This window comes from Lepidochelys kempii, chromosome 7, assembly GCF_965140265.1.
Source record: "Lepidochelys kempii isolate rLepKem1 chromosome 7, rLepKem1.hap2, whole genome shotgun sequence".
NCBI lineage: Eukaryota > Metazoa > Chordata > Testudines > Cheloniidae > Lepidochelys > Lepidochelys kempii.
Window position 1 is genome coordinate 30,233,166 of NC_133262.1, and position 16,776 is coordinate 30,249,941.

The window sequence follows — 16,776 nt, forward strand, 5'->3', positions numbered from 1 at the left end:
CCTTTCTTCGTGTCAGAGCTTATCCTGCCATGTACAGCCTTAGCAGGAGATGGGGCCTGGACAGGTTCCCTGCCCTCTAGGGTGTATCCCCCCCCATCACAGGGGGAGCGAGGGGAGTGGGGAGCTCTTCCTGGCAGCTGTGTTGGCCCTGCTGGGGGGAGGCCTTGCCTGGGAGTTCACCCCAGCTGGGGATCCTAGGCCAGCTTCTCTGCTATGAGTGATCAGCTCAGGGTGCTGTGATCGAGCAATGCAGGAGCTGGGGCCCTGGACAAAGGGCTGGTGGGGGTCAGGGTGAGCAATGTTGGAAGCAGGGGAGTCCCAGCAGCAGCTGTGGAGGAAGCAGGGTTGGGGGAAGAGCCTTGATGCTGTGGGGGGCTGGGCCCTAGCTGAGCTTGGGCAGGCTTGGAAAATAGGGGGGTTGACAATGAGGCTGCATGGGGTGGAGCTGGATACAAAATGGGTCTTTATTGGGGGTGTTTGGGGCTGGGGTGTACAGAGCTGTGGATGGACATATTGCCTTGGATGGGCAGAATTGAATGATGATAGCCCCAAGGCTGTGGTTTCTTGTCTTCCTACTGCAGTTTCACGCTCTCTTTCTTCCCCCTGACCAATCTCACACCCCTTCTTCCCCTCATTCTGCCCCTCCCCCCTTCATCTGGTTGCTCAGAGATGGCATCTAGCCTGGATTCTTGTAAATGGCTAGAACAGCTCCAAATCATAGACCTGGAAGAGACCTTAGGAGGTCAGCTAGTCCAGTCCCCTGCACTCAAGGCAGGACTAAGTAGTATCTAGACCACCCTGACAGGTGTTTGTCCAACCTGTTCTGAAAAATCCCCAATGATGGAGATTCCACAACCTCCCTAGGCAATTGATTCCAGTGTTTAACCACCCTGACAGTTAAGTTTTTCCTAACGTCCAGCCTAAACCTTCCTTGCTACAATTTAAGCCCATTGCTTCTTGTCTTATCCTTGGGTTAAAAAGAACAATGTTTCTCCCTCCTCCTTTTAACAGTCTTTTATGTACTTGAACACACCTTAACATCTCCCCTTCCCCCCCCCACCCCAGTGTACTGCAGTGTGGGGGGTGAGGGACAGAGGGGAAGGGGCTCATCTAAAACAGTAAGACCTGGCTCCAAGCCCTCCTGCTCTAGCTCACTGTCCTTCCAGAGTGGGGATAGACCCCAGGAGTCCTGGCTCCCACCCTACTTCCCCTCCTCAAGGAACTCTGGGCTGCAGCCATGTCTGGGAGGCCAGGGGAGGGAGTTAATGGGTGCTGTGGGGGGTTGCCCCCATAGTCAGATGGGTCCCCCAGAGTTGGCAGAGCAGGGTGGGGAGGCTGGAATGCCAGCAGGGTTGGGGGGGGGCAGGGATATGTGGGTTATGAGGCAGCAGCAGTAGGGCTGGGGAGGGTCTCTGCACCAAGGCGTGAAGCAGCCCCTCCCACAGGTGCAGGGCTAGGGGGCAGCATCAGGCGTCGCCCTTCAGCACAATCAGGGTGTTCCGCAGCAGCAGGCTACTGGCCTAGAAAAGAGGGAAGGGGTTAGAGGGGAGACACCCCCACTCCCCAGCGCGATGCTCCAGGGAAACTGGGACTCCAAGAAAACCTTAAATGATCCACCCCACACCCTTCTCACAGCTGGGGACAGAACCCAGGAGTCCTGGCTCTCAGCCTAACTGGGAGCAGCATTGCAGGGACTGAACCTGTATGCAGGACCCAAGTATGTGTCTCTGCTGCCCCCTGCAGGCCACACCTGGATATGGCAACTGAGGACAGGGTCTGCACTGATGGGAGGCATGCAGGTGACTGGGTGGGGGCTGGGACAAGCGTTCAGCCCCCCACCCCAGGGTGCAGAGAGCATGGCAGGGGGAACAGGGCTCCCCAGGGACTTGGGGGATGGGGAGGCAGAGCATGCACTGGGTGAGGAGGGTAAGAAAGAGATGGGAGCTTCTGAGGGGTCCCAGTTCAGGTTTGGGGGGGGGGGGAGGATGCCCAGGGGTTTCCAGCCAGGGGTGGGGGAGTTCCTGCAGCTCCGCACTCAGGCTGGGCTAGGGGGTTCCCAAGGGCTAGCGGGGAGGTGGGTGGGTCCCAGGCAGGGTTTCGGGGGGTCCCCGATACCTTGGCGTGTTTCAGCTCCAGCTCCGCCAGCTCGATCAGGTTTTTGCGAAATGCGGAGATTCGACGTGACTTGAAATCAGTCAGTTCTGCCCGGGGAGAGGGAGAGAGAGAGAGAGAGAACCCAGGAGATCTGGATCCCAGCCCCTTGCTCTACCCCCACCCCCACCCCCAGAGACGGGGATAGAACCCAGGAGTCCTGGCTCCTAGCCCGTCTGTATTCACCTTGCTTGGCGGAGGCTGAGAGCTGTTCAAAGCGCTGACAGCACAGCTGCTGATGGACCTCAGCTGGCTTCACCTCCTTGTTCCTCATGCGGGCTCTGTCCAGGGCCTTGCTGGCATTCTCGTAGTCAGCCAGGGCCCGCAGGCGCCGGTACAGCAGGTCCTGGGGACACAGACGGTTATAAACCTCCATGCCCCACCCCAAGGGGGGCTGCATCTCAGGGCTGGGCCAGGGAGCCCTATAGCAACGGCCCCATCGCGGCCCCGGGCTGCCTGTACCTTGGCGGCCTGTGAGTCTCTCATGTAGTACTTGAGCAGGTCAGACAGTTTCAGATCCTCATCGGATGCCACACGGCCCTCCAACTTCTGGGGAGAAGAGGACACAATGGGGGGTCAAAAGAGGGGGGGTGTAAATCCCACAACTACACCTGAGCCTCTCCGCCCCATCCTTCTGAGCTAATGTCACCCCCTCAGAGGTCCCCAACACCCAGCCATAGGGGGTGCTAGTAAGTGGGGGGTGGAGGTGCAGGATGGGGGCCATGAAGGCCCTGCCTCCCCACTGTAGGGTCTGTGGGGTGGGGCTGATCCTGGTTGTGGGGTTCAGGGGAGGGTGGGGGACACCAGGAGATTGGAGGGGGTCTGGAGCATGAGGAATGGTGGCAGAGTGTGTGGGGGGGGGGCGGGGTAGAAGCCCCAGAGCAGAGGGGGCCCATAGTAGAGTAGGGGATGGGGAGAGGCCCCTTGGGGGGAGCAGGGAGCCCTCACTCACTCACCCGCAGCCGTTCAAAGAGTTCAGCCAATTTCAGGAAGCTCCTGGGGAGCGAAAGGGAGACTCATCAGTGACATCCTGGTACTTTCCCCCCAGTTACCTGCCCATTGCACCCCGTCCCCCACATCACCATCCCCCAAGTGCCCCCACACCCTTCCCCTAAATTAGGGCCCCCCAATACTGCATCCCCCCCCACCAGAGAGCACCCCATCCCCCTCAGTGTCCCCTGCACCCTGCCCCCCACCAGACAGCACCCCATTCCCCTCAGTGTCCCCTGCACCCTGCCCCCCACCAGACAGCACCCCATCCCCCTCAGTGTCCCCTGCCCCCTGCCCCCCACCAGACAGCACCCCGTCCCCCTCAGTGTCCCCTGCACCCTGCCCCCACCAGACAGCACCCCGTCCCCCTCAGTGTCCCCTGCCCCCCACCAGACAGCACCCCATTCCCCTCAGTGTCCCCCGCCCCCTGCCCCCCACCAGACAGCACCCCATTCCCCTCAGTGTCCCCTGCCCCCCACCAGACAGCACCCCATTCCCCTCAGTGTCCCCCGCACCCTGCCCCCCACCAGACAGCACCCCGTCCCCCTCAGTGTCCCCTGCACCCTGCCCCCACCAGACAGCACCCCGTCCCCCTCAGTGTCCCCTGCACCCTGCCCCCACCAGACAGCACCCCATCCCCCAGCTCTACACAAGGCTGCACCGCCAGCTCTGTCTGAGGTGCCTCCTTCCCCCCAGATCTCTACCGCCACACCAGGAAGTGCCCCCCCATCAGCGCCCAACTATCCACAGGGCCCACTCGCCACCACACCGGGCTGCCTTCCCCACCCCCAAAATGCATCCCATCTCGCCACTCTCCCCCCAGCATCTAATCCCCAATTGACACCCTAGGCTGGGAGCGGAAGTGCCCGTGATGTCCAACTGGGGTCATTGGAGGGGGGAGCAGAGTGCATTCTGGGGGGGCACACCTTATACCAGCCCCTCCAAGCTTGGTGGGGGATATTCAAGCCCCAGTCCCAGTGCCTGTTTCCCTAACACAGCTCCCCCAACAAGCAGTTCTGGGAGCTCATAGGGAGCCCCTTTCCTGCACCTCAATACTCACGTCTGGAGCTGGCGGACTTCCTGTGTGCCCAGGCTGCCCAGTGCCACCGAGATAGGGATATAGTCCTCTGCCAGGCCTGTATTGGGGGGCAGCCATCAGGGCAGGGGATGTACCCCATTATCTTAGAGACTCCCCCCACAAATCAGGAGTCCCTACCTCACACCCACCTCCAGGAGCCCGGTGGGGTTCCCCTCCCCAGAACCTCCACCACCCTGCCCCTCTGACCCCTAAGGGCTCCCCCACTGCCTCCAGATGGGGGAGAGCTCCTAGGCAGCTGCCACTCTCCCGGGGATCCCTTGTGATAAGCACCCCAGGTGGTCCCCACCCACAAGTGCTCCTGACCACCAGGTACCTCCCCTCCCCAGGGGAGACACTCCTGAAAGGGGCAGTGCCAAGGGCCAGGGTGGGGCAGGAGGATGATCCTGGTACCAGAGGGGGCTGTAGGGAAGGGACGGGAGAGAGACAATCCTGCCTCCCCACGTACTCTTGTGGGAGCGCATGACGCGGTCGGCCTTGAGGCAGGTGTCGCGCACCCGGGCGTGGTACTCCAGCAGGAACGTCCGCTCGTGCTCAAAGAACTCGTCCACCTCCTGCAGGGGGTGACAGGGAGCCAGAGATCCGCGGGGTGCCCCACACACGGCCCCACCCATAACAGGGGAGGGGCATCGGCACACACCATGCAGCACCTCTCCGGGGGGTGGGGGGTGCCATGTGGTCCTTGCACATGGGGCGGGAGTGGGGAATCTACGTGGGCTGGGCTAAGTGCTAACATGGTCACTGCTGCAGGGGGAGGAATCTGTGCGGGCTGTGCCACTCTCCACAAGTGCGGGGGGGGGGGGGGGGAGACGGATATGTGCATGCCATGCCACTCTCTCTGATACCGTGGGGGAGGGGGGCAGTTGCACCAGTGGGGGGGTGGGGGGTGATTTGGGCAGGCCATGTTACTCTTCGCACTGGGGCTTGGCCGGGGTGAGGGGGGTGTGTGTGACAGAGCCCCATTGGTGGTTTGCTACTCTGTCAGCCACTCCTGTCAGGCCCGACACACTCAATACACCTAACACATTGGTATCATGAGATATCACTGGAAAACTAACTCCCTGCTCATTAATATTCCAGGGTGACGTAGGGCCCGGGTGCGTACAAAGAGTTGTAAGTAAGCACTTGAATGATGTTCTTCAGATGGGTTTGGCAAGCAGCGCATAAGCCCAGTCTGCCCTAGGCAAAGGAACGTGTATCTGCACAGCTGACTAGCCCGTCAGGCAGAGACACTGAAGGAACCGCTGCCTACAAAGGTGAACAGAACCAGGTGGGGGAGAGGCCTCTTAGCTAGACAGACAAGGGACCTGAACCGCAAATGATAAGCAACAATCAATTGCTTGTATATAGTATTCCTGTATTATAAAAGTGTAACGAAGAAGGATTCAAGGGGCCAGAGCGGCTGAAATCACAGGCCACTGGGTCCTCCAGCTGAGGGGTTGAAGTCCCCGGGAACTGAGTTTAGGTGAGGACTCTGCTCAGGCAAGGGCTGTAACTCACTGAAGTGCAGTGTCAGTCTTAGGGTATGTCTACACTTACATTTTACAGCGCTCTACTTTGCTGGCTCGGGGGGTGAAAAATCACCCCCCCTGAGTGCAGAAAGTCTGAGCACTTGAAAGCGCTAGTGTAGACAGGCTCCGAGTGCTGGAAGCCGCGCTCCCAGCTCTCGGAGCTAACCCCCTTGTGGAGCTAATCCTCAGCACTCACACACGACCACACTCACACTTCAGAGCGCTGCTGCGGGAGCGTTCCTATGGCTGCGCTTTGAAGTCTCCAGTGTAGACATACCCTGAGAAGCAAAGGTGTAACCATTTATCTTTACTCCTCCTTCGGGTGCCATTTAAACCTCTGCCTTTGCCTTCACTAAACGTATTTGACTCTCCACCAGTTCGGTGCTGGGACTGCCATAAGAGCGCTTGTCAAACCCCAGTGAAATCAGTGAGCCGCCCTGGATTGTCCCTCTGAACGAACAACGAACTTCCTTCCTTCTGTGAGTGTTGCAGGAGTGGGCTGGACAGTGCAGGACCATTTGGGGGAAAGTCAGGATGGGCTGTTGGGGTCACTAGGAGGGGAAGCCGGGGTGTGACCTGCATGGCAGTAGCCTGGCTGTTGGAGTCAGAGCCGTGAGCCACAGAGGCAGAGCACTGAGGGCACCCAGAGCTGCAGGACAGGTATTGGTCTAGATTGAACCCCAAAAATGTCACTGGAGGATCTGTGCAGGGCCCATGGATTTCTGGGGAGATGGGATCTGATGGAGGCACACACTCTATCCCTGCTCCCCCCCACCCCCCACCGCATGCAGTGGGTCCTGGCTCACCTTCAGCCCCGACACCCCGGTGATGAGAGCCTCGTCAGCTGACTTGACGATGTTCCGGAAGAAACCGCCCAGCAGCTCCTTGCGGTTCTTGCCACGTACACTGAGCTGCAAGGAGAGAGAGTGCCAGGTGTGTGTGGGGGGGGAGGTGGGAGAGGGCCCCCCAGGACCCCCTGAACCTCACATCCCCCCCAGCCCACCACAGGGGCTGCCCAGAGCCAGAGATCATAGGAGCTAGGGGGAGGGATCTGTGTAGCCCAGGGTTGGAGGAGAGAGTGGGGCAGGGCAGTGGGGGGAGAAGGAGGTGCCCCCCTCACCTCCCTGGCTCCTTCCAGGCCCTGTGCTCCTCACATTGTGGGGGGCAGTCTCCCACATGGTCCCCCTTGTTGGCGGGAGGCGGTGGAGATGGGAATGGCCTCAAATTGGGTACCTTGTGCTAGGCAGACAAGTAGCTCCGCAGGGAGAGGGGGGTTGTGGCTCAGCAGTGGAGAAAGCTGGTGGCGGGGGGTAGCTCAGTGGGGAGGAGGTGGGAGGTTCAGCAGGGAAGAGGAGAGCTGGGGGGTCAGAGGCAGGCTCAAGGTGTTGCAGGAGGCCAGCAGGATCAGAGGGAGCCTCGGGTCGGTGTGGGAGTTGGGAACTCAGCCAGGGGTGGGAGGCTCTTGGGAGGGGTACTTGGGGTCTCACGTCTTGGTCATATTCCAGGAAGACGTAGAAGTTGTGGTCCCGGCGTAGGACGGGATGGGCTGCCAGACGCTGCAGGAACACCTCGTGCATTGCCACCGTCTTTTTAAAGATGGCCAGGTACTCGCTGGGGGAGACAGGCAGGTGAGCATCTGCAGGGACAGTGTCCCAGTACTGACCCCCTGGACACCCCCCCCACTGCCCCCGGAGCCCCCCCACAGTGCCCCCTACTAACCCCTATGTATCACCTCTCGCTGATCGCCTGTACTGCCCCCATGGCACAGCGCCCCCACTGACCCCTTATTGACCCCACAGCACAGTGCCCCCTAGTGCTACACTGGGGCATTGAGGTCAGCCCCCGCCCTCCCCTGGTGTCACTCACCCCTCCAGCTCCTGCTTCATCTTGGCGAACTCCTCCCGCGTCAGGGTGCTGTTCCCCTCCCCGAGGCGCTGCAGCTTCTCCCGCGATGCCTCGAAGTCAGGCCTGGGGGGCGCAGGGGGGATCTGGGCCGGGGGTGGTGGGGGAAGAACCAGGAGAAATATTAGCTCTGAACCCCTCCTCCAGCCTCCGAAACCTCTGTGACCTCAGGCCCCCATGGGCCCGTGATACTAGCTGTGGGGCAGGCCGGGGGTGAGGGTGGAGCTGATGGGGGCTCATGGTTGAGGCATGGGGGTGAAAGGGCAGAGATGAGGGGGCCTCACAGTTGGGGGAGGGGAGTGAAGCGGGGTGGGGGGGCTAATGGTTGGAACAAAGGAGGCTGGGAGGTGGAGCTGGAGGGGCTGAGAAAGAATTCATGGCCAGTTGCTATGGGGCAGGGGAAAAGGGCTCAGATTGTAGAATCATAGAATATCAGGGTTGGAAGGGACCTCAGGAGGTCATCTAGTCCAACCCCCTGCTCAAAGCAGGACCAATCCCCAATTTTTGCCCCAGATCCCAAATGGCCCCCTCAAGGATTGAACTCACAACCCTGGGTTTAGCAGGCCAATGCTCAAACCACTGAGCTATCCCTCCCTCCAGATGTCCTGTTGGGGGATGATGCCTAGGGCTAGGGCAGGGCAAGGTCAGCGTGGGTGACCGAGACCGGCTTGAGCTGCCTCTCACTCTGGCCGAGTTCTTGGAAGCCCTCCGCCACATGCCCACCAATAAATCACCGGGTATGGACGGGCTGACCGTGGAGTTCTACCGCGTGTTCTGGGACATCCTTGGCCCAGACCTAGTCACCGTCTGGGCCGAGTCTTTGCAGAGCGGGGCCCTCCCTCTTTTGTGCAGGCGAGCTGTGCTCACCTTATTACCAAAGAAGGGGGACCTCTGCAATTTACAAAATTGGCGTCCCGTCTCGCTCCTCAGCACGGACTACAAGGTCGTAGCGAAAGCCATCTCGCTGCGGCTAGGGTCCGTGCTAGCGGACGTGATCCACCCAGACCAGACCTACACCGTCCTGGGCCGCACCATCTTTGACAACCTGTATCTGGTCCGGGACCTCTTGGAACTCGGGTGTAGGGACGGTCTGTCGTTCACCCTCCTGCCCCTGGATCAGGAGAAGGCATTTGACAGGGTAGATCACGGGTATCTCCTGAGCACTCTGCGAGCGTTTGGCTTTGGACCCCAGTTTGTGGGTTTTCTCCAGGTGCTGTACGCCTCCACAGAGTCAGCTTCGGGCGAGGAGTACAGCAGGGGTGCCCCCTCTCGGGCCAGCTGTATGCTCTGATGATCGAGCCCTTCCTCTGTCTCCTCCGCAGGAGGTTGACAGGGTTGGTGCTACGGGACCCGGAACTGCGGCTGGTCCTGTCGGCATACGCCGACGATGTGCTCCTCGTGGTGCAGGACCCGGGTGACTTGGCGTGGGTGGAGGCTTGCCAGGCCGTCTACTCGGCAGCCTCCTCCGCCCGGGTCAACTGGGTCAAGAGCTCTGGCTTGGTGGTAGGGGACTGGCGGCAGGCGAGCTCCCTCCCACCCGCGCTTCAAGCCATCCAGTGGAGAGCGGGTCCGCTGCTCTATCTCGGCGTTTACCTTTCTGCCACGCATCCGTCTCCGCCAGAGAACTGGCACGGTTTAGAGGGCAGGGTGGTAGAGCGGCTCCGGAGATGGACAGGACTGCTCCGGTGTCTGGCCTTTTGAGGGCGGGCACTGGTGCTCAATCAACTGGTCCTGTCCATGCTCTGGTACCGGCTCAACACCCTGGTCCCGGCCGCGGATTTCCTGGCCAACCTCTGGACGTTGATTCTGGAGTTCTTCTGGTCAGGACTGCACTGGGTCTCTGCAGGGGTTCTCCATCTGCCCCTGGAGGAGGGAGGGCAGGGCCTGAAATGTCTCCGCACTCAGGTCCATGTCTTCCGCCTTCAGGCCCTGCAGAGGCTCCTTTATGGTGCAGGTAGTCCGGCGTGGAGCGTACTGGCGCACGCCTCCCTGCGCCGCTTCCGAGGGCTCCGATATGACCGGCAGCTCCTTTATCTCCACCCGAGGGGTCTTCCGCGAGACCTCTCCGGGCTGCCGGTCTTCTACCAGGACCTGGAAACTGTTCACAGCGACCAGGTCCGTGGCGGCCTCCGTGGGGGAAGATCTCCTCGCAGAGCCCCTGCTACACAACCCCCAGCTCCGTGTGCAGGTGGCAGAGTCCCCCTCGGTGCGCCAGAGGTTGGTCCTGGCAGAAGTTACCAGAGTCGGAGACCTCCTGGACTATGACCAGGGAGACTGGCTGGATCCCCTGACGCTTGCTCAGGGCATGGGGCTCTCCAGACCTCGTACTCCCCTGCGCGTACTTCAGGAGGTGAGGGCCGCTTTGCTGCCCGGGTTTACCTCGACCGGGTCCTGCGAGAGGGCACGCCCCACCCACCCTCCACCCCAGGCCCTCCGGACCTTTTCATCAGGCCCCTGCCCCGTTGACCCATCCGACCCCCACACCCCTTCACCGTGAGCCGGCTACACAAGCTGCAGCCGGTCCGGTTCCAGACCGCGCCCAAGAAACATCTCTACATGCTCGTGCTCCACACCCTTCACGTCCTCACCCCCGCGTCCCGCCCTGACACAAAGTGGCGGGACCTCCTGCCACTTCTGGAGGGTGAGGAGCCCTGGTGGGCCAGCCTATATTCCACCTTAGTCCCGAGGCCCGCCGGGGATATCAGTTGGCGGCTCCTTCATGGGGCCGTGAGCACGGGTGTGTACTTGGCGTGGTTCACCCCAATCCCGGACACCTGCCCCTTTTGTGGCGTGAGGGAAACCCTGGCGCATGTCTACCTGGAGTGCGCCAGGTTGCAGACCCCTATTCTGGCTCCTCACGAATATTTTGTTAAAACTTTGGTTGCACTTTTCCCCTCACCTCCTTATCTATGCACTCCCTGTCCGTGGCCCCACTAAGTTGCAGGACCTCCTGGTCAACCTCCTCCTGGCCCTGGCTAAAGTGGCCATCTATAAAACCAGGGTGAGGAGGTTGGCCGATGGAGTCTCCTGTGACTGTGGGGCCTATTTCCGATCCTCGGTCCGTTCACGCCTCCGGGCAGAGTTCCTCTGGGCGGCGTCCACTGACTCCCTTGATGCCTTCGAGGAGCAGTGGGCGCTGTCCGGGGGTCTCTGCTCGGTGTCCCCGTCAGGTTCCCTTTGTTTGACCCTTTGACCGCACTCCTGTCCCTGTTGTTCATTAGTTGTCCCCTGTAACTAATTGGTTTTCCAGGTCCTGTGGACCTCCCCCTTAGGCTGGGGGGGGGGGGATCCTTTAGCAGTGGGCGAGCTTTCGTCTGTCCACTTCCTGGATCCCAATAAGGCTAGGGCAGGGCTGGGAGGTCAGGGGCCCTTGGGGGGTCCATTAGGGGCAGGATGTCAATGGCTAAAGGATCCCCCTCTAGAAACACTCTTCCTTCTCCACCCCCGCCCCCCACTCCCATTACAGTGATCCTGTGTCTCCACCTATGCCCCACGCCTTTACAATTCATAGATTCACTGATCAGGAGGGCCCACTGTGATCATCCAATCCTCCTGGATAACACACAGCCCCTGAAAGCTTATGCCCAAATACATTTGTTAGTCTCTAAGGTGCCACAAGGACTCCTTGTTATTTTTGTCTTATTGCAGTTGATTTTCAGTCCAATTTGCTGGCTGAATGCGTTGAGTTGAGTTGTTTTTTTCTTGTTTATGGCATTGGGTATGTGATAGGAGAGTGACATCATCTGCGAAATCCAGGTCTTCAAGGGATCAGAAGAGTGTCCATTTAATGCCTCTTGGCATGTCTTCTGTTATACACTGCATTACCCAGTCGATGGCAACTTTGAAGAGGATTGCAGACATAACACACCCCTGGCATACTCCTCTTTTGACTTCAAAACTGAGCTCACTGTGATCAACACTGCATGTAAAGTTGAAATAGAAGCTTTTGATGATGTTGATTATACGGAAGGGAATTCCACATGCCCGCAGAATGCGCCCGAGGCTGATCCTGTGAAGGCTATCAAAAGCCTTCTCAAACTCTATGCAATGTATGTAGAACTGCTGTTGCCATTCTAAGCACTGTTCTATTATGTTTCATAGAGTGAAGATCTGGTCTGTGTATCCACGCCCTTTCTGAAAACCAGCTTGCTTTTTTCTGAGAACACAATCAACTGCCTCTGATATACGCTGGACTATGATCTTACACAATACTTTGCTTGGCACAGATAAAAGTGTGATACCACGCCAGTTATTACAATCACTGAGTTTTCCTTTTTTGTTATCTTCACTATAACCCTATGGGTCCACTCCTCTGGCCCTTTTTTCTTTCCCAGTCTGATGTAAATAGAGGGGCCAGAATAGATGCTGCTAATTTAGGATTTATCTTGAACAATTCTGCATTCAAGTTATCCTTGCCAGGAGCTTTCCCATTTTTAAAGGATTTGATGGCTTGAATGATCTCTTCCTTAGTTGGGGCATCTGTGTTGATATCAAGATCTTCTTCTGCCTCCTGGGTGTTTGCTTCCTCTTTAGGTGGCTCCCTGTTCGGCAATTCTTTGAAATGCTCTGTCCTGTGCATTTCTTGTTCTTTTTCGGTTGTTAGTAGGTGGCCTTGTTTGTTCCTGGTGAGAGTGTTTGTTGGTGTCTGCCGTTTACCACTGATAAGCCGCGTCATTTTGTAGACGGTTCCTTGTTCACCATGAGCAGCTGCATCCTCTGCTTGTGTTGCCCGATTATGAACATAATGCCGTTTGTCCGCTCTCACAAGGTGTTTGACCTCCTGGTGTGCCTTGCTATACTGCTTGCGGTATTTGTCCTTTAGCTTCTGGGATTTTGTGTCTAAAACTTTTTTCTTCAGGGCTCGTCTGGTTTCTATGGCATTCCATGTGCTGGGTGTAATCCACTCCTTCCTTCTCTTCTGCCTGTAGCCTAGACAGGCTTCACTGCTCTGTTTATAAATTGCTGTTACCTTGTCCCACTTCTTTTTGATCTCCTCATCTGCATTCCCCTCCTTTTCATCAAGGTCTGCAAGTGCTTGAAACCTGTTCTTTAACTGCAGAACGAAGGCTTTCTGTATGTCAGGGGACTCTAGCTTGTCAATATCATAACGTCTATGTCCCTTGTTTGGTGGGCCCACACTGCTCAGTTTTAGCTTGACGGAAGCTGTCACAAGGTGGTGGTCGCTGCCAACATCTGTACCCCTTCTCACTTTCACATCTGTCAGTGAGAGTCGCCATTTACCACTGATCATGATATGGTCAATCTGGTTCTTATCTCTGACACCATGTCAGCCTGTGAATTTCACCATGTTCAAATAGGGTTCCACCTATGACTAGGTCATTCATATTACAGAAATCAACAAGCCTCTCTCCATTTTCATTCATGGCGCCACACCCATGTCTTCCCATTGCTCTGTCATTGTTTGTGTTGTCCTTACTGGCCTTGGCATTCAGGTCTCCCATGATGATAGTTAGGTCGTGGCGCGGTATTCTCTAACTCCGCCTGTAGTGTAGGATAGAATTTGTCTTTTACTTCTTCATCACTGTCATTTGTCGGAGCATAATACTGAAGCAGGGGGACATTATTATGTTTCCGTTTCGGTCTGGCTCTCATAAGTCTGCTGCTGATGGATTTCCATTCAAGCAGGGAATGCTCCACTCTCTTCTTCAAAAGGATGGCAACACTCTCATGGTGCTGTTCATCATCCCATCCAGAAAACAGCAAAGTTTTTCCCGAGGCTGTTGTTAATCTTCCTGATCCCATCCATCTGCTCTTGCTGACACCCTGGATGTGTAAGCTGTAGCGTCTCAACTCTGTTATGACCTGAGCTAGCTTCCCTGCCTTGTACATTGTCCGTACGTTCCAAAAAACAAGTTTGGTTTTTGTCTTGATGTTGAGCACTGAAGTCTTCATGCCAGTGGCTTCCTTTCGGCTTTCGCCACTGGCAGTCATACGGGTCATTGACTCCTGAAGGCCATCACACACAGTAATGGTCGATTTCTCCGTCGCTGTTTCCTTAACATATTTTGTTTTTTACAGGACAGGGTTGTTAGCCCTGTGCCTAACCCCCAACCTGGAGGACCAGGGTGTCTGTTTTGTCTGGCTCTCAGGTCCTCCACAGACCAATCTGGCATGGTTGAACCTACCAGGAGCAAAAAGACCCCGCCGACACAGACTCTGGGGATCATTAGAGCACGCAAGCTGCCCCGTCATGACAAGGCACGGACACTGGAGGACAGGTGGCCAAAATAGGAGACGTGAAATTGAGAGATTCATCTTTAGAAGATCTTTAGCATGCTATTATTGCCTTACTTGGAGAGATTACTGGCCAACTACAGCTAACGTTGGGAGAGCTGTGAAAAGCAGCGGAATCTCTGGGACTTGGGGTCAATGGTGATCAAACCAAAGCTATGCAAGCCTCCTACAAAACAGAAACAAATGACCTGCAAATGATGTATGTGGACAGCAATGACACTGAATGGATGAATAGGTTTATCTATCTGGGTAATCACTTGACAATAAGAGGCTCTATATCAGAAGAAGTCACATGTTGGATTGGTCTGCATCCATGGCACTTCAGTGTCTTCAAAGGCCTCTGAGCAGGGGTGCTGGAACAATCTGTATAGTGGGGGTGCTGAGAGCCACTGAACTAAACTGTAAACCATGTATAGAATGGAAACCTCCCACTTCAAGTCAGGGGGTGTGGCAGCACCCCTAGCACCCCTAGTTCCAGCACCTATGCCTCTGGGTGGCAGGATGTCCATGTGACAACTACGATACAAGAGTTCAATGTGGTAGTGATGACAACTCTGTCGTATGGAGCAGGAACATGGCCATGAAAAACAGCTGAGGAGAGGAAACCAAACAGTTTTCAGTGTCAAAACATCCACTGGTTTGATTTTGTCACAAACAAAGAGATTCTTAGATGACCCCGGCAAGTTGCAGTCTCACATCCGCTGAGAAGACTGCAAAGGTGTGGTCACCATGTCCAGCACGGAGAAGAAGGTGTGCTTTTACAGAAGCTTTATAGACCTGAGGTCAAAGAAAGTAGAGCACGAGACCAATCACAAATGAGGTTGGAAGATGCAATTCTGAAGGATTTAAGAAGCCTAAATCCTCCCATGCTGACTCTTGCCAAAAGAAGAAGACTTGCAAGGGACTATACAGGATGGAAGTTCATTCTATGTGTACACAGGTACATCACAGCCATGTGAATCTGCTGCTGTTGTGAATTAGAGCAGATTAGAAAAACACCCAGTCTTGACTGAAAAATGTTGAGTGATGGAGAATCCACCACAGCTCTTAGTAAATTGCTCCATTGGTTCATTACCCACACTGGTACACATTTGCATCCTATTTCCAGTCTGAAGTTGTCTGGCTTCAACTTCCAGCCCCTGGATCTTGTTAGACCTTTATTTGCAGACTAGGAGCAAGTCATCCCTTAACCCTCTCTTGGTTAAACTGAGCAGATTGAGCTCTTGGGAATCCCTCACTGTCACAACCTGTTTTCCAGTCCTTTAACCTTTCTTGTGACTCTTCTCTGAACCCAATTTAGCAATAGCCTTCTTGAGTTGTAGACACCAGCACCTGACATGATGTTCCCCCTTATGACACCCTGCCCCATGCCCTCCCAGATGTCCTCCTTACCATGATTCCCATATCCCCTCTCACCCATTACATTGTCCCCCTGGCCCCCTTCATCCCCTCCACTCACAATTATGCCAGCGTATTCATCATTTTCAGAGAAGGTGTCGTGTAGCCAAACAAAGTCCTCATGCTGCCGGACCACAGAGAGCGCTGGGCGGTTGAAGTCGGGCAGGGAGCTCTGCAACAGAGGGGCAGGGGATGAGACACTCCAAACCTGGGACTCCCAGAATCCCCTTCAATATGTGGACCTGCCAGAGACCTCCCCAAACCAGGGATCCCCCAGAGACCACCCCAAATGGAGACACCCAAGGCAAGGACCCTCAAACCTCACTAGAGACATTCCCCAGAGACCCCCCAAACATCAGAGCCCGATGGTGGGAGACCCCCCATAAGGGACCCCTTCCACCCTGTCTCTCCAATCCCCTCACCCCATACTCCCCCTCACCTTGGTCTGGACAGTGAATTTCACCTTGTCCCGTTCGCTGACTGCGTCTGAGATCTCAACCTGCAAGGAGGGGTCAGTGGCGAGCTCCTCCGAGGGTGAGCAAGGCTGGGGAAGAGAAGAGGGTCAGATATGGGAGCACCCAACGGGGGGGGGGGGGATGCAGGGCGATGCCCGACCCGGGGCACCGGGCGCGGGGGGCAGCAGGATGCAGGGTACTGCCCCTCCCGGGTGGCGAATGCAGGACCCCGCCGTGGTACCAGGCTCACCTTGCTCTCCTCCCCAGGCGGCATCTCCAGCGGCTCCTCCATGCGCCCCCAGGAAGAGAGCGGCCCAGGATGCCCTGTAGATGAACCCAGGCCCAGGCCTCATCAGCTGACTAGGGATGGGGGGGGGCGCGCGGGCGGAGGGTGTTGTCTCTTTAAATCGGTTGTGAGCGCTATTCCACACCCCTCCTCCCCATTGGGCACCAGGCACGGAGTCCTCGCTCCCATTCGCTGGGATTCCCACTCGTCACTCCCCAGGCGGGGGCAGTGGGGGGCGGTCATACCTTCTTAAGGTGGCGTAGGGGAGATAAGTGTGCGTGGGCTCCCTCTCTCTGGGGGGCTGGTCCCAGCTGGGGAGGGGGTGACCCCTGGCAGCTGAGGAGATGGAGGAGAGAGGCACCTCGGGACGCTGCAGGGGGAGTGGGGGGGGGTATCAGCTGGGTGTGGTGCCCCTTGGTATCCTGGGAGATTGGGGGCCCTGGAGGCTACAGGAGGATGTGGCAGTGGGGGCTAGGCGGATGGGCTCCAGCACCCACCCCTTGCTCTGGCTGAGGCAGTGGATGGAGAGATGGCTGCATTGCTTGCCCCATTGCTCCAGACCTACATCAGCAATGAGTTCTGTGGGGTCTCAGCGCCTCAGCACATGGATACCACCCAAGGTCCTACAGCTGTGATCAGGTTACCTTCACAGAGCTGTTACCTTCACAGTCCAAAGAACAAGGCCTCACACCCCAGCCTTAGTGATGCAACAATCGTGCAATCATTGCACAA

At 57.0% G+C, this 16,776-nt stretch overlaps 1 protein-coding gene across 1 annotated transcript; it reads right to left on the reverse strand.

Annotated features, from left to right (window-relative positions):
• Positions 1-446: 446 nt before the first annotated feature.
• SNX32 (sorting nexin 32) lies at positions 447-16,166 on the reverse strand. Its single transcript, XM_073351719.1, has 13 exons — positions 16,009-16,166; positions 15,743-15,847; positions 15,365-15,475; positions 7,615-7,736; positions 7,236-7,359; positions 6,555-6,659; positions 4,686-4,791; positions 4,202-4,277; positions 3,108-3,147; positions 2,614-2,700; positions 2,338-2,497; positions 2,116-2,201; positions 447-1,520 (listed from the first exon to the last, which is right to left on the reverse strand). Exons 1-13 carry the CDS (start codon positions 16,048-16,050, stop codon positions 1,467-1,469), a joined length of 1,218 nt encoding a protein of 405 aa, XP_073207820.1. The 5' UTR covers positions 16,051-16,166; the 3' UTR covers positions 447-1,466.
• Between the last annotated feature and the right edge of the window lie 610 nt (positions 16,167-16,776).